Here is a 21870-nt window from a genome sequence, read left to right as displayed (position 1 = left end):
ATATTCCATGAACCCTCATATTTCATCAACAATTAGACTCATGTTCATCACAGAATTTTAATTTCGCATCATGTCACTTGCCTTATTCAGTTTGGTCATCGATTTCTCTTCCCAGTCTCATCTCTAAACCAGTGTAAATAAATATGTTTATATTCTAGGCCCACAGGACTCAACTACAAAGAAGATTTTTGACATAAAATTTTTATTGATTTGTGCCTTTCGCCAAAGTATAATCACAGAAATGTATACCTTTTACATTTGTAAAAGAGAACTCTTGATTATATTATCAACTACTTTAAAAAATCCTTTCCCACTCTTCAGTGAATAACAAAAACATTTTAAGTGATCAATGAAATGACAGTTTTTAAGTATGCTTTAAAGAGTGATGGATGAGATTATTTGCATGGTCCTTTCAGCTCTAAACTGCAGTGATTCCATAGACATGGTTTGTATGTTTATAATATAATTTTATTTCATTCTCTATCACACTACTAAAATTTAAATATAAATGAATACTAATCTGTTTAAAGGGAGAGATTTAGGGATTTTTTTCCTTCACTTTTCTCCATGTCTTTAAAAAAAAAAAAGGCAGCCCCCTGTTACCTCAGTGCTTATTGACTCCTGAGTACATTTTATCCATGGAAATATATAAAGATGGAAAGGACAGTTTTGCTTTACTGATCTCTGAATATTTATAGGATTCTGAAAAATTCTGTCCTGAGTTGTCCATATGTAACTCCGAAACAGTGAAGCCCCATCATAAATTGGAGTTATATGAAGATAAAGGTATTACCATGGAGGCAAGAGGACCAGACAAATAAGAGTTTACCAGACACATAGCTTTTAGTTGTAGAAATATAATAAAAAATCATTGAATTCCTGTCATGAATAAAATAATATTATATGAGTTGATTTTAATATTTTGTGTGTACATATGATTGACTCTAATGAACAATTTGGAGAACCAAATGATACATCGTATTTTAAGAAATTAAATATTACCTCCTTGAGACTGAGTAATTACTCTATAAATTAATTAAAATAATTGAATTCTCTCCCTTCCTTGCACACTAGATTTCTGATACTGGTACTTATACTTGTGTGGCTACAAGTTCAAGTGGAGAGACTTCGTGGAGTGCTGTGCTGGATGTGACAGGTGAGTCCTGGGAATTATCTCAACAGAAGAAATCTTGAGCCCATTTCATTGGTTAGCTCATCATCAAATAACAATTGAAAAATCAAGATTTTAAATTCATTGAATGCAAAAACTAAGTCATATGCCACGTTTTAATTTCTCCACATAATATTGCATTTTTGCAATTTGATACATTTGTCCTTGATAAATTTCCTCTACCTGAAGAGCAAGCAATTTTAGTGATCTTGCATGAAAGTGAACATTTAGTGACATGTAGGTAAAGCAAATATTCGTTTACATTCTTTTGAGTCAAGAAGATGAATTCCTCATTGTCTAGGTCAACATCTTCAATAAACTATTTTCCTTCTTTTAAATGTTATGGCATCTTATGCAATCAGGAATGAAGCATTTTCTGTTTGTCCTCTATAGAATCTGGAGCAACAATCAGTAAAAACTATGACTTAAGTGACCTGCCAGGCCCACCATCCAAACCACAGGTCACTGATGTTACTAAGAACAGTGTCACCTTGTCCTGGCAACCAGGTACCCCTGGAGCCCTTCCAGCAAGTGCATATATCATTGAGGCTTTCAGGTATGGGACAGTTCCTTTTTTTTTTCTCCATTGGGTTGTTGCTTTTGCTCTTATATCCTAAAATCTCGTGTGAGCTATCCTGCTGTTTTATCTTAAGAACATGTTGAACAGTGAATTTTAAGTATTTATCTGATTTTATTTAAGAATAGACTCTAGGTTTTTTTTCACTTATAACTTGATTATAGATTAAATATGCATTACCTATGACTAAGTCTATGGGGATCTAGCTCATGACCTAATCACTTAGCTCCTTTCTTTACCCTGACCATCGTAAAGATTTAAGATGAGAATTTTGTCATTAGAACTAGGCAGAAAATAATTTAATTAGGCAGGACACTTTTTAAGTTCTGCATTGTTTACCGAGGCATGGAACCCTGGAACTTTGCTTCCTCATTATTAGAGCAGACCTTAAAATAAGTCCACTGTTTTTGTGCTGTATATTTTAATACAGCTATGGGTACACCTAAGAACAAAATTCAAAACTACAGTTAAGGAATTGATTCCGTGCACTTCTGGCTGCTGAAAGGTAAAAAATATGTCCAATTGTGATTTGAAAAAATTGTCATCAATATAAAGATATAGAATATAAATTAGTAAATGTCATGATAAAGTCATCATGAGAATTTGATAAGATCCTTACACAAATGGGAAAATGAAGTTTGTATTGTTTCAATGTGCTTTTATTTGCCATTATAAGGATAGTGATAGCCAGTGTCATTTTTAAGCATTAGGACAAGCCATTACTTTCATTTTAAGCTTCCCTAATCTGTTTAAGTAATGGTCAACAAATACATCATTCCCAACTTTCAAAACAATTTTTCTGTAATTTTCATGCTTTGATGTGTAAGAACTTTTGAAAAGTGAACAGGCAGCCCTGAAAAATCACATTTTTCTCCTCATTATGAACTAAAGCAGCATTTGACCGTAGACAAAGTTTTCTAAATGGGTATCCCATCTCTAGCGGGCTGTTAAGGGGTCTCCACATCTAGATTCAGAGGTATTTCACCCGTTGAAGATGAGAAATCACATACTATGTAATGTACGATTTTATTAAAAATGTGACCAAAGGAAAATATTCCTTACATGCTTCCTTTCTTCTTTTACAGATATGTAGTTTTAGAAGGCTCTATTATAATATTGCATGTGGAATTGATGCAAAAGAAAACACACCTTGTAACAGGAAAATGTATTGGCATAATTTACTCTGTAGTCCATTTATTCTTTCTACAGGTTAATTCTTTTCAAGGTATATATATATATACATTTACGAGGACCATATTTATTGTATAAACTTGATGTTGTGATCTTGGCCTCTATTCCTTCTACAGGTATTCATTTAGTGGGCTGCTGTGCATTAGCAACGGGCTGTCACATCTCCGGGGCTGAGTTTAATTTTGTTGTGCATGGCACTTCCGTTAGGTGGGCTCGGCTTTGTTGTTGAATAAACCGAAATCATCCAAATGTTTCATTTATTGGGCTTAACACTTCAAGTGTTGTGCGTGTATGTGTTTAATTTTCAGCCATTAACTTTTGTCATTGATACCCAGCTCCATTGCCGATGCCTTCATGGCTGCTCTTTAAGTGGAAGTTCTGTTCCTGTTTCAGCCAATCAGTGAGTAATAGCTGGCAGACGGTGGCAAACCACGTAAAGACCACAGTCTACACAGTGAGAGGACTGAGGCCCAATACGATCTACTTATTCATGGTCAGAGCCATCAACCCGCAAGGTCTCAGTGACCCAAGCCCCATGTCAGATCCTGTGCGCACACAAGGTAATTTCAGTAGCTGTAGACATGACCGGTTCTAGAAGGAGGCATTCAGCAGGAACAGAAAAAAAAAAAAAAAAAAGAAAGAAAAGAAAAAAAAGAAACTACTGGAAGGAAAAAAAAAAACAAAAAACAGAACAAAGGGGTTGCATGAGGAAGGATAAACGTGTCTGCATTACTTGTTACAATGATTCATTAGACCCGATCCTGAACTTGCTGTTAACCTTGGTGAATGTGTCCTCTTCCTGGAGCTGTCAGGGTCTGTTGAGTAAAAAAATAATAATAAATAAACAGAATAATTGGTTACATTCACACAGTAAGAGTCAATCAACTAAGTTAGGGCTTTTACTATATTTCAAAAGGCGGAAACTTGTCTCCTTCTTCGAAATTAATTATATAGTAGCAAAAAGTGATCTCTAATGGATACAATGCCCAGACAGGGATATCAAAATTACCCCTATTGTTCAAGGATTCTGTTTTTATAGGGCAGTGGGTCTCCAGGTGGAGCTCCCCCAGGAGCATCATCTGCATTCACCTAGGACCACGTTAGAAATTCAGACTCTCAGGCCCCAGCTCAGAAGCTCTGGGGGTGCAGCCCAGCAGTCTGTGTTAAGGTGCTCTCCAGGAGGTGCTTCTGCTCAAGTTTGACAAGCATACCTACAATGTGTGTTTTGTTGTTGTTGTTTTGTTGTTGTCGTTTTATCAAACCAGATGTTTGAAGGAGCAGTTTGTTTCAGAAAGGAGCAAATCAAGTTTTCTTCCTGAGGTATACAATTCTTTTGACTAATTTAAAAAAATTAAGAAACAAAACAAACGAGTAAAAGGAAAAGAGAGAGATCAAGACACAGACTCTTAACTGAGAGAACAAACTGATGGTTACCAGAGGGGAGGAGGTGGGGGAATGGGTGAAATCCCTGTTGGGGATTAAGGAGCACACTTGCTGTGATAAGCACTAGGTGGTGTATGGAACTGTTGACTCACTATATTGTGCACTTGAAACCAACATTACACTGTATGTAACTAACAGGGATTTAAATAAAAACTTAAACACCCAGAATATTATAATTTCAAAATTGAAGATTTTCCTTCCCATCTTTGGTAGCTTGCATCTTCAAATTAAGAAGTCACTGGAGTCAAGGGGTTAATATAGGATGCTGCATTATAATTTCCCTTCCTACTAGTAGATGGAGGGAATTAATAAAATAGACATTGTGGCTTTATTATTTGTTACAACTGACTTGCCACAGGGTTCTTGAGAAAGGGTTAATTATTTCTTATTTGTAAAAGACTTTGAACAAAATATAATTCAAAGTAGTATTTTTATGCAATGAAAAGCACCATACAGCCATAAAAATATTATTATAATTACAATGTAGTTCAGTGATAGTAACTAGCATGCTATTGTAACAGAGAAGGGCACCTTAAAGGAATCCAGTGAAATAGTCACCACGTGATTTTGGAACGTTGCTGACATGATGACAGTCGGGGGAGGAGGGAATGCCACTTTGCTATTGTTCTCTAAGCAGTAATGTGATTAATTTTCCATGATGATAAAGGGCCTGTAGGCAAAGAACCTGTCTCTAGAGAAAGAAAAAGTACAACAAGGAATTTGAAGATCTGAAACTGGTTATATTTTACCTTGCTTGGATCCAGTTGCTTTTAGTGTGTCTAAATTTAATGAGTAAATTAAATTCTAGAACTTGAAGATCTATGTGGCTTTAACTCAAGAAATCAGAGTACCAAGAACATTTTTACCAGTGTAGACAGAAACAGTTTTTGTGGTGTAGCTGTAATGGAAGGCAGGAGATAACAGAGTGGGGAAGAATTTGGGTGTGATTATATCCAGCAGACCTTCTTGATCATTCAATAACTCTGCCAGTCACTAAATCTTGACTCATAAAATAACTTCTCAGTGAAAAGGTCAAAAAAGATTAATGAAAAGTTGTTTGTGATATGGCTTGTTCCAGCTGAGAGACTATATAGAGCAAAAGACTTATGTTCTCTTAACAGATATTTAATAGGAAAACTCATGTTTTGTGTCTGAATGTCAGGATCATTTTTTGACACCACACTTTCGGCAGCTTTGCATTCTGCAAAGCACTTCTTTTCACAGAACACTTTGCCATGTGAGGTCTTATTTTGAAAGATATTCAGTACCATAGAATTTAGAAATCTTTTATTTTAGGAAGGCAGCAAATACTTGTAGCATAAACATCACAGTAGACCATAGATGTGTCAGCAAAGGTTAATATTATTCACATAATATTAATAATATATTTTTTCTAGATCAAGTAAAATAGCTCTGCTATTTATGTTAAGGATGAAAAACAGTGGAACTGGGGGGAAAAAAGGCACCAAAGCATAGTTCCCAATTATTTATGTCCCAATTTTTTCACTCATTTTTTTTTATTGCTTACATTATACATTTTCCAAATAACAACAGCAAATATATATCCTGAGTCATGGGATATGTTTGTGCTTTACTCAAATCGATACAGAAGGTTGGAAAACAATGGAAGAGATTTAAGGTATTTTAATAATGCTATTTTAATTAAAATCAAATTTGTAAATTATTGATATAAATTCCAAATACTAAAAAAAAACAAAAACCTTCATTATATACTATAGGTAATGCCAAGTTTGTATTTTATACCTTCTTCCACATCACACTAAGGTCCTTGAGAAATTTATTTTCTTTTTTCAAAAATTTTTTTAAGTATAGTTGATACACAATATTACATTGGCTTCAGGCGTACAACACAGTGATTCAAATTACCTGTACCTTATGCAATGCTCACCACAAGTGTAGCTACCATCTGTTACCGTACAATGCTATTACAATATCATTGACTATGTTCCCTGTGCTGTGGCTTTAAAAAAATATTTATTTATTTTTCAACTCAAGTATAATTAACATTCAGTGTTGTATTCATTTTAGGTATACCATATAATGACTCAGTAATTCTATACGTTCCTCTTTGCTCATCACAGTATATGTACTCGGTCTTCTTCATCTATTTCACCCATATCCCTCTCCCCTCTGGCAACCTCCAGCTTGTTCTCTACCTTGTGCTGTGGCTTCTATTCCATGACTTATGCATTCCATAACTGGAAGCCTATTGCTCTCGTCCCCCTTCACCCATTTTCCCCACCCTTTCCCCCCCTCCCCTATTTATGTCCCAGTTTGTTAGTGCAGTCAGTTTAAATTATGGCTGAGATATGCACTCACAAATATTTTTGCCAGAGTGTTGCACTGTGGCCCGAGAAAATAGGAGAAAACAGGATTAAGAAAATCAATTATTTTAAATCAGACTTCCTTCCTTAAAACATAGTTGGAGGGAAAAAATCAACTTAATATTGCAGTGCACCAGTTAAAGTAGTTGATTTGAGTTTGTGTGAAATTCAATATTTGATATCAATTTGATGAACTCAGAAGTCTATAATTTCTCTTTTTTTTTTCTTAATGGGCACACAGAATATGAACCATTATATGGAATAATAGACTAGTATTATGTGGATGGTGAATACCGGGCCGGCTGAACAATGTATGGCTGAGAGTATATCATTCTAAGTATTGCAATTCTTTCTCCCTCTCCCTTCCCCCAATCACTTCCAAAAAAAAAAAAAAAAAAAGCCGAATTCTTTTTTTTTTTTTGGTCAGATACTGAAGTTCTCAAAATTGTTTACCTTACAACATTTTTTCAATATCCTAAATTCCTCAGTCAAAAGTATTTTTGTGAATTTGGGGGGCTTTTTCCCCTTCTTTCCCTCACTTTGTTAACCTTTAGTGATATAATTCACTTCCCAAGTCTCCCTGATTACTTTCCTTCCCATGCTTCCAGTCTAGAATAGGTCAAGGAGTAAGAACATACAATCTACCAATTGGGACAAGGGATTAAATGAATTCTTAAACGGCAGTTTTCAGATACAGCTCCATTAACTACTCAGGAAAGTCCTTCCATATGCCAACAGCTATAGAAAACTGATGATTCTAGAGAGGTCTTGTGGCACATACTTTATTCTTTAATAAGCAAATAATAGATCTTCCACAACAATGTATTTGAAGGGAGTGAGAGATTACAAACACTTTTATTAATATTATTTTAGTAAAAATAAATATCATCTCTCAAATTATGTCCTAGCAGGGATGGTATGTATATAAATATGCCTTAATGTTTTTTGTCACAAAGGGTTTTAGTTTTTTGCCCTGCGATTATTTCTAATCACCTGATAATAATGGCTTGTATAATATACATTGAAATTTTACTAGGAATTTTTAAATATTGGGAATGGTTATCTCTGTAGATATCAGCCCACCAGCACAAGGAGTGGACCATAGACAAGTACAGAAAGAACTAGGAGATGTCATTGTCCGTCTTCATACTCCAGTTGTGTTGACCCCCACCACTGTTCAAGTCACGTGGACGGTAAGTTTTCAAAGGCAGTTTCTTTTATTCCTCTAAGAAAACAAACCAAAGAAGGAAAAACTGAATCCACAAACAAATAGTAATGGAAACCCTCACCATATAAAATCAAGGTGTAATCAATGGCAAAAAAGAAAAATATTCCATAGAATAAAAGAGTAGAATAAAAATAGATCGATTGCAAGAGAACCATGGTATATTTCATCTTCTTATTTTTTAATAGCTTTATTGAGATATAATTAACATATCAGAGTTAGAATGTACAACTCTGTTTTTGGTCTGTTTGCAGAATTGTGCAATCATCATCAGAATCGGATTTTAGGACATTTCATCATCTGAAGATTGAACCCTGCGTTCATTAGCAGTGTGCTTCCTCCATTCCTCCTGCTTTAGTCCTTTGCACCCACTAATCTACTTTCTGTCATAGATTTGCCTATTCCTTTGCTATGAATGCAGTCATGCAATTTGTCATCTTTTGTCTGGCTTCTTTCACTCAATTTAATGTTTTTGAGGTTCAACCATATTATAATATCTATCAGTACTTTGTTCTTTTTTATTCCTGGATAGCATTCTATCATACAGACATATCACATCCTCTGTTTTCTCATCAGCTGATGCACTCTTCAGTTGTTTCCAGTTGTGGCTAACATGAATCAGGGAGCCATGAACATTTGAGAACAAGTTGACATATGTTTTCATTTTTCTTGGTATCTACCTAGGAATTGCTGAGTAAAATGATAACTCTCAAACATTTGGATAAACTGCCAAAATGTTTTCCCAAGTGATTCTACCGTTTTATGTTTCCACCAGCAATATTTGAAACTTCCAGTTTCTTCCACATCCTTGCCAGATTCTCTCACATCCTCCTCAACAATTGTTATTTTCTGTCTTTTTTACTCTAACCATTCTAGTGGGTGTGGAGTGGTATATCCTTGTGGTTTTTATTTGCATTTCTTTAATGACTAATGATATTTTCCATCTTTTCATATGCTTGAGCATTTGTATACCTTCTTTAGAGAAATGTCTATTCAAATTCTTTGCTCATTTTTAAGTTAGGTTGTTTGTCCTTATTATAGACTTGTGTTTTTTATAAAGTGGATACAAACTCCTTATCAGATATATGATTTGTAAATATATTCTCTGTCTGTGGGTTGGTTTTTACTTTCTTTTTTTTTTTAAAGATTTATTTGAGAGAGAGCGAGAGAGCGTGCATATGGTGGGGGGGGTAGAGGGAGAGGGAGAAGCAGCCTCCCCACTGAGCAGGGAGCCCAATGTGAGACTCATTCCCAGGACCCTGAGATCATGACCTGAGTCAAAGGCAGATGCTTAACTGACTGAGCCACCGAGGTGCCCTGGTTTTTACTTTCTTAATGATGTCATTTGAAGCACAAAAAATTTTAATTTGACCAAGTTTTCTTCTGAATTTAAATAAATCATCTGTACATTCCTTTAGCTGTATCTCATGTAATAACACCAAAACATGAATATAATTTTAATAATTTGACTTAGATAGTAAAAAACTAATGGATTTTAAGAAATAAATTGGTTATTTTAATATACACTGAGACTATTCAATTCCATGTGTTATTAAATGTCAACCTGCCCACTGTTATATCAAAATGAAAAATGTTTTGATCACTTGATAGCCACTGCGGTAAAAATAAATAGCATAAAAATAGCCACACTAGAGGATACTAACACTTGTGTCTATATGTCTCTGTTTTGAGAAGAGCCAGGTAATGTTCTTCCCCAAGCATAGTATAGCCAGTGCCAACTTCTCATTTATATCTAAGATTTCTCTATTATAACCTCTAAAAATCCTTCGTTAAGCCCTCTGTGTATGTCATAGATCTTCTACATTGTATAAGTAATGGACATTTGAGTTAGGGATACCTAGGAAATCTTTTACTTTAATTATGATATTAATTGGAAAGTATTTATAATTATGTCCCTATTGTTATTATTGTTGTTTTATTATAGTAGAACAACTAAGTAAGAAATTGGATTCTCATCTTCTGCTTTTTGATTCCAAGTTTCTTTTTTTTTTAAGATTTTATTTATTTATTTATCAAAGAGGAGAGAGCACACACAAGCTGGGGGAGCAGCAGGCAGAAGTTTTAAGACTAAGTTTATAATATTTTAAGAGTAATTATTTAAGATTACATTGTTTCTGATTCTGTTTTTAACATTATTTTGCATAGGTTTATTCTGCTTTCTGCATATAATAATTTCTATTCTCCTGTTCCCATGGAGGGTGCCTACAAAATGACGTCACCATTTTTCCATTGGCACAGTAGGGGTATTATCTGCCTTGTCTCTTCCATCTCTCTATAACTTTGACCAAATATAAACCTAGCAAAGCCAAGGAAATAACTGTATTTTTAATAGCAGATTTTCCTCACTCTCAATTGAAAAGTCTTCTCTGCTCTGTTGGGAGTTTTGAAGGGGCCTCTTTTAAGCTGCTTCTAAATGTAGAAATTATTTGGGTAAGAATCAAAGTCATTATGTTTATGAAGTTAATCACTTTAAAAGTCAGTAAGTTTAAAAGAATAAATCAAATTAGATCAAAATTGCAGGTCTGTAGTCTGGGAGTTCTTCCAGGAGAGGAACCTTGTCATATTCATCTCTGGATCTCACGAAGCTTGTCATTACTAGTTTGCATATATCTCTCTCTCTTGTGAGCTGGAGTTCTGTGAGTCTGGAGTCCATGTTTTTCATTTTTGGTTTTTTCTGAGCAGAGCATCTAGTATAAAATACCCCTTCACTAACAGTCTGTTGAATGATCAAATCAGTTGTTTTTATACATTTGTATTTTTGTTTTAAAAAAGAAAGTGTTCAATTATATCACAGGGTATTGTTCCCCATGAATTTGTAGCTACACATGAAATTAAGTATGTGTTTGAGAGGTCAATTTAGTGAAATAAAGTCGGACTAGGGGTGTGGTCAGTTGCCAAAGAAATTATAACCAAATGTTTTATTTCCATGCCATATTTTCAACTTGCTAAATGTGTATGTTCTTTAAAGTATTACATTGTTAATATTTGAGTTACAGATGTGTTATTGGAGGAGAGAAATATATTCCCCAACCTAGGTAGTTAGACTTGGGCCAGCGGAGGTGGTTTACCAAGGCTAATCTTGAAGTAACAATAGTTAGCCAGGGCTGCTTTCTAAAAGTGACTGCTCTTATAACAAGGGTAGGCAAAAATGGTAAGAAATGATTGTTTCACAAAGAAAATAGGAATAAATCTCTTATTTTTAAAAAAGCAGTTATTCTTAAAAAATTTAAAATAAAAAATGGTTATTCTAGTGTGTGTGGGGGGGGGTTGTTTTTGTTCAAGGACAAAAAGAATCACCAATCTTTTGCCCTTTTAACATCATACATTGGCAAACTAGAATTTCAGAACTCAGCTTCATCCAGATCAGTCCTTAGCAGGTTAAGCCCAACAAAGAAAATTCACTTTGAGTTTTTAGTTTAGATGGATTTTTTTTTAAATAGAAAAGATGGTGGTAAGCACTTACACATTTTAATAGAATGTGGCTTTAATGGAACAGTAGTGCACATGTTAATGCACTACCCTCGGGTCACATATGGACCCCTTTTTTAAAGTCTATCCCTTATTTAACAGTGATGCTTTATCATTGTGCATCCCTGAAACTTGCAAAGTTCTTTAACTTATAATAGTCACTTAATTGTATCCAGGCCCTTGTAATATGATTATTATTGAGTGAATTAAGAAAACTGAGACTCAGAAAATTTAAAAGGCTGAGCTATAACTCAGTTGGGACCTTATGACTGGACAATGGAAACTTGCTTCATCATTTACTTTTTTTCCTTAAGACAACGTTTTTTTATTCATACTTCAGAAAATACAAATTTTTTAAAATTCTACAAACCCCTGGATTTGTGGCTAGACTCTGATTATAATCAACACTAAACAAAATCCTCCTTCTTATAAACAGAATGTTAATAAAACTAGTAACAAGCATATGGTTTAACTTGAAAATGACCACCTGTCAAAATGTGCTCTACGAGTAAGTGGTGTGGAACACATATCCAATAAAAGTTCCACCTATTTTTTTTTAAAGGTAATGTTCAGCATTTTCATTTTTGCTTCCACCTGTAACAACAAATTTTCTTCTGAAAAAGAATGTACTGCAACTGCACAAAATCAAGTTAAACTATTTGGTTATTAAGTAGGCCATTAGAATATACTGGTTGAAAGCAGTGTACAATGAAGTGAGCAAGGCAATGTTGTGTGGTAAACATTAGCTTCATAAAGTCCCTAAAACACTTAATTAATGAAAACCAAACATGGATAAAACCAATTTACCCTGATTTACAGACTCTCTTCATCTGGAAACAGCTGCTTAATGTTCTTCTTAAAAACACAGCTTGCTTCTTTCAGTATTAACAAGCTATTATTGTGAGTTATGTCTTTCTTTCAGTATATAAATTCACTTAAAGCGAATGCAGAGAAGTTTATAAAATGCCAGCTCAATGTTGTTTTAACATATGCTGCAAGGAATTTTTGAACATTGACAGTTTTGATTAAAGGCATCTCTCTTTGGCTCTCATAAATTTAATTTTTGCTTTTGAGTTGCCTTGCTTTGTAATGTCAGAACAATGGCTTTTGAAAAACTACGTCTGTTGGTACAAATACAACTGGTAGCATGGATGAGAATTCAAAGATCATGAGCTTTGTCATCAGAGCTGGGCGAAATTTCTCTTGACAGAACCTCGTACAAGTGTAGTACTAATTCCAGAGAATCTTTGAGGGTAAGAATGCTGTCAGGTGGGTGAAGGAATTCTTAGTTGTTAAGACACATCTGCAAAGCTGGAATGAGCTATACATAGAAACACATATGCTCAGGCCCACCGGCTTCATGGACTCTCTAGCTTGGACATTCTAAATATAGAAAAATGTCCCTTTGTTCCACTGTCTTTTGATTGAGGTTTTGGGTTTTTTAAGTTTCCTGCTCCCACTTAAAAATAATCTTAAAATGCTCCAACTAAAGAATAAATGTTAGAGGTTTATACGTGGGACTGGGGCGCCTGGGTGGCTCAGTCGGATGAGTGTCCAGCTCTTGATTTCAGCTCTGGTCTTGATCTCAGGGTCATGGGATCAAGCCCCGAGTGGGGCTCCGTGCTCACCGCAGAGTCTGCCTGGGGTTTCTTTCTTCTTCTTCCTCTGGCCCTGACCCCAGTCATGTATGTGTGCTCGCTCTCTCTCTCTCTCTAAAATAAATCAATCTTAAAAAAGAAGTTAATACATGAGATAATACCTTTTATTCATAATGTGTTAACAGTTGTATAAGGAATTTTTAAAAAGTTGAAATAACCATTTTCATCATCTCCTCTATTTCTTTTCTCCCCAAACTTCCTGAAATGAGGTTTTTCCATCTCTTCTCCATTAAATTTTACATTGTATTTAAAAGTGAAATTTGTCAAGTTAAAGGCTTCTTAGAATATGCCTACTAAGCTACAATATATGGGAAATTAATTGAAGAAGTTTCTGTGATAGTTACTGTTTAAATCAAGCAATTCTAGAAAAAGGGCAAGACATTTAAAAAATTTTTAAAGTTAAAAATCCTTTTCACTCTGAAAATGAAACAATGGTAAAACTCCAATAGAGACTGTTCAATAAATATGTAAGGACATGTTTTATTTTTAGCTTGCATTTTTATATATTCACTTTTCATGTAATTATTATGAATGAACAAACAGCATTTTCACATTTTTATCTGATATGAGTGTTCAGATTTAAAATCTGATTTTCATTAAAAACAGCTGCTTATCTTCTGTAACTTTATGTGAATGAAAGGATCAAGAAAGTTGTGAAATTGTGCCAGTAGTGAGACTCTTGAAGGAGCCAGAAACTGATAAATTAATAAGTCTTTCATTTAATATTTGCTAGTGGGTATGAGCTTTTCAAATGCCTTTAAAATAGATGTTCTAACTTCACAACTCCTCATCTTCCCATACACTTCCTCCAGGCATATGGATTTTATATGGGCTGTTTCTACACTTCTTCCTCTGGAATAAATAATCTTACTTTCCTTGCAGATCTCAGCACTTGTTCTTTTTCAGGGAAATGCTTTCTCCCCTTCCTGATTCTGTCAGCTTCCTCTCCCCTCCAGTCTTCCTTAGCTCCTTGTCCATGTCATTCATAACATGTGTTTATGGATATTAGTTATGAATGTAACTTGACCAGTAACTTGATTAGTAGGAACTCAAAAAATGATTGGAGTGAGTGAAGGTATTAATGAATGGACAAAAGATAAGAATGGAAATTCCTGGGCGCCTGGGTGGCTCAGATGGTTAAGCGTCTGCCTTCGGCTCAGGTCATGATCCCAGGGTCCTGGGATCGGATCGCGCATCGGGCTCCCTGCTCCTTGGGAGCCTGCTTCTCCCTCTGCCTCTCTCTCTGTCTGTCTCTGTCGCTCATGAATAAATAAATAAAATCTTTAAAAAAAAGAAAAAAGAATGGAAATTCCTGAGCAACAGCACATTACATATCCAACCATAAAAATAGGAACTGTTGAATATAGGAAAAGGATGATGAGAAATGAAGCTAGACAAATGGGCAGGTCTAGGCCTGTCAGGCCTTTGTGCTATTTCAAGGAATTTGAATTAAGTAAGCATCTTAGATACTGTGGAGTATTTTAAGCAGGAGAGAGAGTTGTCCCACTCTTCATTTTGGAAATCATGTGAACTCAGAATTGGAATTGGAAATTAGAAGCAAGGAGATGAATTACAAAGCAATGGCATCACACAGATGATAATGACGAAGACTGAAATAGGGACAAGAGAAATGAGAATGGGTGGTTTCATTGTCATGTCTAAAATATTTCCATTTGGTTTCAAAAGCTTTTTGCTGTGTTTCTCAGGTTGATCGCCAACCCCAGTTTATTCAAGGCTACCGAGTGATGTATCGTCAGACTTCAGGCCTGCAGGCTACATCAACATGGCAGAATTTAGATGCCAAAGTCCCAACTGAGCGAAGTGCTGTCTTAGTCAACCTGAAAAAGGGGGTGACTTATGAAATTAAAGTTCGACCATATTTTAATGAGTTCCAAGGAATGGACAGTGAATCTAAAATAGTTCGTACTACTGAAGAAGGTCAGTATTCAGATTTCTAACAAAAACCAACTTAAACCATAATGAAGACAATTTCTTTTTCTTTTTTTAATTTTATTCTTTTTAATCAGAGAGAAAAGAGGGAGTGAGCACAACCAGGGGAAGTGGCAGGCAAAGGGAGAAGCAGGCTCCCCGCTGAGCAGAGCCCAATGAGGGACTCGATCCCGAGACCCTGGGATCATGATCCAAGCTGTAGACAGCCACTTAACCGACTGAGCCACCCAGGAGTCCCAAGACAAATTCTGTTGAAGTTCTAGTTAATCATCTACCTTAGAGGAATAGCAAGAGAGAATATAAAAAGTGAATTCAAGAAGTGGCATTTTCTCTTTTTATTCTGAGAATCTCATAGAGTCTGAGAACTTTAAAAAAAATGATATTTGAGTAATGGGATCTTTTTCTTAAGTAACCATTTGTTCCAAATTTTGCCAGTACACTGGAATTTGATTACAATATTTTCCCATATTTTTTTTCTTAACATGGATTGAGTTCATTTGGCTTCATTAAATAAGGACAGGTTACTGGAAACTCAAGAATGCTGGCTGTTCATTGTCACTTTCCTGTTTTTGATGTAGTAAAGCATAACATTTTCTTTTATAAGCCTCCTTCCCCGTGGGCTCTGCCAGTCTGACTCATAATTTCTGATCAGAAGGCCACTTGCACCTTTGCAATAGGATTCTTACTAGTGACATTTTCTCCCCCTCCCCCATTTGGAAACCTTCTTGCACACAGATACTTTAAAGTCAACTAGTGATGGACATGAAATTAATGTAGATTTGAACCAGTCTCTGTACTATATGTCTCCTTCCCTAAACTAGAGGCTTATAATAAATGGTACTATCAAAGTACAAAAAGTCAGATGCCAAGTGTAATAACCCCCCATCCCCATTTTCTGCTTTTCGACTAATTTTATTTACACAGCTCCTGGCAAAAAACCATATTTCATAAATCAATATGAGAACAATCTTAAGAAAATATGTATAGGTTACCTATGCTACCATAGATGTCTGTGTTTGACAAAAGAGCTTTTAAGTTGCACATATCTTATGATCAGCATCACAGTGAAAATGTTCTGTCCACACTGGTTTATGCTGTGATACACTGACATGAACAGAAGTACATATCTTTAAAGACATTATTCAACTTTTAGGATATGTAAAGAAAAAAATTACTAAAAATTAATAATAATATCTTCATCCACCATTAAATTCTACATTATGTTGAAAATGTGTAGTACTAATGAGTGGAGTGGGTGAATTTAATATAGAATGCTACATTTGAAGCACACTTCCAAAAATGAATTTCATTGCAGTTAAACTTTTCCTCTGGATTAGACATCTCTCACCATTCGGTATGCGTTCCTTTACAGTGTATGTGGCCTTCTGAAGGTAACAAATAGAGTTCAGCTGGGCTATGTGTGGGAATGATGAGCAGTGGTTCGGGTTCCTTCACATTGGTAGAAGTTGAACACTGGTATAATTGACCTGTCAGGAAGCAGGCATGGTATTCTCTCCAAGCCAGCAGCAAGGCAAATGGGAAACCTGTTTTCAAATGTTATTTTTCAATGCAATCTACTTAGTAACTACAAAACTGGTGAACAGGTGGTTAGATTTATGTCTTCGTGCCATATTTTGTAGCAATATTATCAGAGGAATAATACAGAGCGATACTGTGCTAACGTGTCTGTATATATCCTATATCTCAGTGCACGTGTGGGCATACCTCAGTGACAAATTTATGAAACATGCGAGACTTAATTGATAGGCTTTTAACATATCTTTTACCATTCAATTGTACATATGTTCCAAGGACTAAACTCTATAGAATTATGAAAGCATTGATCCTTTTACATAAAAATCCTTTAGTACTACAAATTTCTTTGAATTTTGTTTCAACTGTTATTTCATTTTGTTTTTCTTACTCAAAGATTTAAGGAGAATTGATAAATTTTCCTGTAAAATTAGTATTTTTCAGCTCTCAGAGAGACTGGAGAGCAGATGCTGCAGTCTAAAATCAGAAGTTTTTTCTCACTCATCTTTTCTCAGTGTGATTATAATTAGTTATAGGAGAAACCATAAAGGATGGGAACTGTCGGAAATCAAAATCTATCCATTTCACACTCGACCCAACCTGAACTATTTTCATTTATAACTTCAGAGTTTCTTCCCAATCAATATAAAATTAGTTTTAAATCTTAAATTATGAGTCAATGTATAAGTCAATTATTTTTCCCAATACAAAAGAAAAATATTTCTTTCCTTGTGTTGGTGAAGTTTATTGCTGTGTTTCTGGTTTTATTTATTAAACACAAAACAAAACAAAAAGATAAGTAATAATACCACTCAGAGATAATAGTTGATGAAAATTTGGAATACATTCTCTCAGAATACTTTTGATAGGAGTGTTTTTTTCAGAAAGAAAGCCTGCCTATTGGAGTCAAATGGATCAATGTTCTAGAGCCAGACATACCTGGGTTCAAATTCTGCCTTGATGTTTGACTTAGATAACTCTCTTACAGTTGTCTTCTGTTTCCTTTTCTGTAAAACTGAGATAAGAGTTGTTTTTACTTCTCAAGGTTAGTGTCATCATTAAATATGACGCTTAGCTCAGTGCTAGCCATACAGAAAGCCCTCATTAGAATGTTAGCTGTTAAATTTATTATCAAGCACATATTAGTACAGCTGTTGTGTTTGCTTTAAATCTATCCATTATATTTAAAGGACATTTAAAAAAAACTGTCACTGTTGAACACTACATGCAAATTTGGAACTACTGGAGACCAGACCTCTTGCTTCTTGTCTTTATATTCATACTCTATAAGCAGTATTAATGCACATCAAGACTTACAGTTTGTGTTTATCCTAATTGCTTTCTCTGTAGCCCCAAGTGCCCCTCCACAGTCTGTCACTGTGTTAACAGTTGGAAGCCACAATAGCACAAGTATTAGTGTTTCCTGGGATCCTCCTCCTCCGGATCATCAGAATGGAATCATCCAAGAATACAAGGTAGGGCCTGGGTGAAGAAGCAAGGCTCACAAAAAAGCTTCCCAGAGAAGTCTCAGGGTCACATGCATGAAGCTCATCTCCAGAAGCCCTCTTCTTGAATCTGAGTGTAGAGTAATTTTTCTATCTTTGTGTAACAAGTAAAGAAACAAATACATAGGGTATTGGAACCTAACTGCAAGACACAGATAACAAAAACTCACTTGGACAAGTGAACCCTAACAGTGGAGTGGTTTTGTTTTTTTTGTTTTGTTTGGTTTTGTTGGGGTTTTTGTAGAGTGTGATTCCAGAACCTCAGAGATTTAGAGAGATTGGGTACAAATAGGTAGTGAAGCCTTCATTCCAGAAACATCCTGTATCATTGTTATTAAATTTCTGTGTAATGGGCCTTAGCAGGGATGTTTTTAAACTGTGGTCTCATAAAAAGATGCTTCCAAGGTTTAGAGAGTAGGGGTGGGGATAAGAGGGTAGGCAGCACCAACTCTCACTCTTAAGTCCTGCTTTGGTCAACTTATTGAGGCTTTGTAAAATATTTCACTTGAAAAAGGGGAGCCGTTATAAAACCAAATTATGAAAAAATTTATAAAAATAATTTATTATCTCATTTTTCAAATGATAATTTTGTTGCTGTTTAGAAACTATAGATCCATTGTTTTCCTGCCAATGTTTGATGTTTAAGAGACAGAAGATGTCTAACTTTGGGAAATAAGATTCTGATTAGCTGTGATGTGATTAGACCACATATGATAGTAAAACACCTCATTAAACCTTATAAAAATTCAAAACCATGATTTTGCTATTAATAAATGTATATGGAATTCTAACAATTAACATGCTAGATAGATTAGAATAGAAGCTAAATGCCCCATCTCATCCTGAAAGTTTAGAGTTGTTGTGTAAAATGAAGCTGACTATTGCACTGAAAACATTGCAGATTGAAATATGTTATTTCTAAGAAAAAACAAAATTCAAAATAGAATTTTCTTAAATTAATGAATGATTAACTTACTGAAACCATGTGTACAAGCACTTACTCTAAAATTATTCCCATCACTTTATAAAGAAACATTTTTAAGAAATATAAGAATAAGTGTTTTACAGTATCATAATTACATATAAATATTATATATGTATATGTATAAATTTTACAAGGATTGGGGCACATTGTTTTAATAGCAAAGAATGATCTATTCTGGTGTGTGTGTGTGTTTTAATGAGGTTAGGATTTTACTTTTGTATCATTTGGAACTAAATTTTCTAAACTTCCATATACTGAAACACCGATTTTGATTATAACATGGTAATTTTTGTCATAAGTTATAAGCTTTCTCATTCATATGAGAGTGCCTTATTTTGCTAGCAAAGTGTATATTTTGGTTAGGCCTAAATATTCCCTCATTAGTAACATAGATATCATTGTGTAAATAAAAGAAATACACAGTTCACAGGAATTATTTCAAATAAAATGTTTCAGGAATTTACCTGTTTCAGAAACAAACCATGTGTGTTCCCACTTATTTATCTCCATGTAGATTATAAAATACTATAGACTATGAATACAAATATGTGTACACGGTACACATGATTCTTTTTATAATGCATTTGACAGTAACAAATCTCCATATCTCAGGACAAAGTATGCCTTAAAATGTGATTCTTCCTTGCAGTAAAAGCCTGGGTTCTTTCACATCAGTCTTTAAAGACTTTCCACCAGTTTGTTCTCATGCATGTGTCTGTGTATATGTACATAATGTTTTGATCAATATTGAGATTTATTTCTGTCAGTGTAAATATTGGCTTTAATTTCATCTCAGTCAATACTTATAACTTAGGTCAATTAATCTTGTTAACTACTTCTGGGTAAGTTAATATTTTCTTAAATAAAATATAAATTACTTAGATGTGCACCAATATCTCTTGGATATTACAACTAATAATCACCATATTTTAATAGATTATATGCATAATAAACCTTGATAAATAAATTAAGCAGAGACATTTATGTGTTTTAATCCATACCCAAATACTGTTTGCAACCAAGGACCACTTTCCAGAAGTGTTAAGGGAATCACTACGTTATAAGCATTCAGTGTTGATTGTAAGATATAAAGGAACATGGCATAGTTTTAGCTTCCCTTAATAGTCTTCCTTTAATACGTACACATACACACACACACACACACATACACATAGATAAATAAACCGCAAAAATTAGGCTTTAGAAAATGTCATTTACAAATACTTCTATAAGCCGAGAGAATAGATTGGTCACTATTAAAAAAAATATGTCATCAATTTAACAGAAAGGATAGTTTTATATTCTTTTGTTATTCATTTACATTTCTGTAGATCTGGTGCCTGGGGAATGAAACACGATTCCATATCAACAAAACTGTGGATGCAGCCATTCGATCTGTGATAATTGGTGGATTGTTCCCAGGTATTCAATACCGGGTAGAGGTTGCAGCTAGCACGAGTGCAGGGGTTGGAGTAAAAAGTGAGCCACAACCAATAATCATTGGTGAGTATAATCGTTGGTGGGTATTTCTCTGTGGCCTGGGCTTCAGAGTTAGCCAACTGGTAACAAGGTAGATGATGTTTTTAATCTGTATCCTAACAGTGGATATGCAGCAATGAATTATAGGGTGCACTCATCATATAGGCAAATAGGTTGACTGACTCGGGTTTCTTATAAAATAATTAGCAATTTCTTGTGCTTTTAAGTTTCCCAGAAACTTCTTTAAATTATAATCACTAAGTGTTTAAATGCTGAAAGTTGGTTTGAAAATGATTTTTAATCAATAATTTCATTAGCAATTTTGATGTCATTGAAATAAAATAGGAAATGAGGCAGTTACTGAAGAAAGTGCTTTATGTTTCAAATCCTCTAAGCGAGAAAAAATGTCAAAATTTAACCAGAAACAAGGCCAAAAGAAACTTTGTAATCCAAATATATTATCCTGAAGAAGAAATCCCTATTAAATCTACTATCATCATTACAGAAAATTGTTCCCTATTAGCATTGATTTTGTTTGCCTGTTCTTGAAATATATGTAAATGGAATTACAGAGAATATAATATTTTGTGTCTGGCTTCTTTCACTAAACAGTGTTTTTGAGATTTACCCATGTATGTATCATGCAATTCTTATGTTTTGTTTCTGAGCAGTATTCAGTTGGGTGATTATATCTTATTTTGTTTCTCTGCTTTTCTCTTGAGGGAATTTCAACATTCCTGTGTAAGTCTTTTTGAGGACATATGTTTTTATTTCCTTTGGAGAAATACCTAGATGTGGAATTTTGGGGTATAGGATTGATATAGTTTATAAGAAACTGTAAACACTTCTTTATATTATTGTATAATTTTATACTTTCACTAGCAAAGAATATGACTTGCAGTTTTTCTACCCCATTGTCAACATTTGATGTTGCCAGTCCATAATTTTAGTCATTCCAATGAGTATGAAAGAGTACCTCACTATTGTTTTTACTTCAGTTTTTTGATGACTAATGATGTTGAACAACATTACATGTGTTTTATTGGCCATTCACATATTTTCTTTCGCACAATTTCCAAGTCTTCACCTTTTTAAAACTGTGTTGTTTGTCTCTTTTTACTGGATAGGAGAACCGATACATTCTGGATACAATATATTTTTTATTGCAAATATTTTCTCCTGGTCTGTGGATTCCCTATTTCTTTTATTAATAATGTCTTTTGATTAGCAAATTTTTAAAATTTTTCATGTTTAGTGCTTTCTAAGAAATTGTGTCCTATCTGTAGATAGTGAAGATATTTTCTTAGATTTTCTTCTAG

The 21870-nt window shown here is 34.4% G+C and overlaps 1 protein-coding gene across 16 annotated transcripts in view; it reads left to right on the top strand.

Moving 5' to 3' along the window:
- The window catches only part of ROBO2 (roundabout guidance receptor 2), a 1647790-nt gene that overhangs the window by 1550895 nt on the left and 75025 nt on the right, over nt 1-21870 (top strand). For all 16 annotated transcript variants that reach the window (XM_027585566.2, XM_027585562.2, XM_035727383.1 and 13 more), the window contains 7 exons: nt 1075-1156; nt 1565-1727; nt 3333-3499; nt 7799-7920; nt 14806-15037; nt 17933-18057; nt 20404-20575. In XM_027585566.2, coding sequence (XP_027441367.1) covers nt 1075-1156; nt 1565-1727; nt 3333-3499; nt 7799-7920; nt 14806-15037; nt 17933-18057; nt 20404-20575 — 1063 coding nt within the window. The remainder of the gene's footprint in view (nt 1-1074; nt 1157-1564; nt 1728-3332; nt 3500-7798; nt 7921-14805; nt 15038-17932; nt 18058-20403; nt 20576-21870) is intronic.

Source organism: Zalophus californianus, chromosome 1, assembly GCF_009762305.2.
Source record: "Zalophus californianus isolate mZalCal1 chromosome 1, mZalCal1.pri.v2, whole genome shotgun sequence".
Taxonomy (NCBI): domain Eukaryota; kingdom Metazoa; phylum Chordata; class Mammalia; order Carnivora; family Otariidae; genus Zalophus; species Zalophus californianus.
This window is presented reverse-complemented; position numbering and strand designations above follow the sequence as displayed.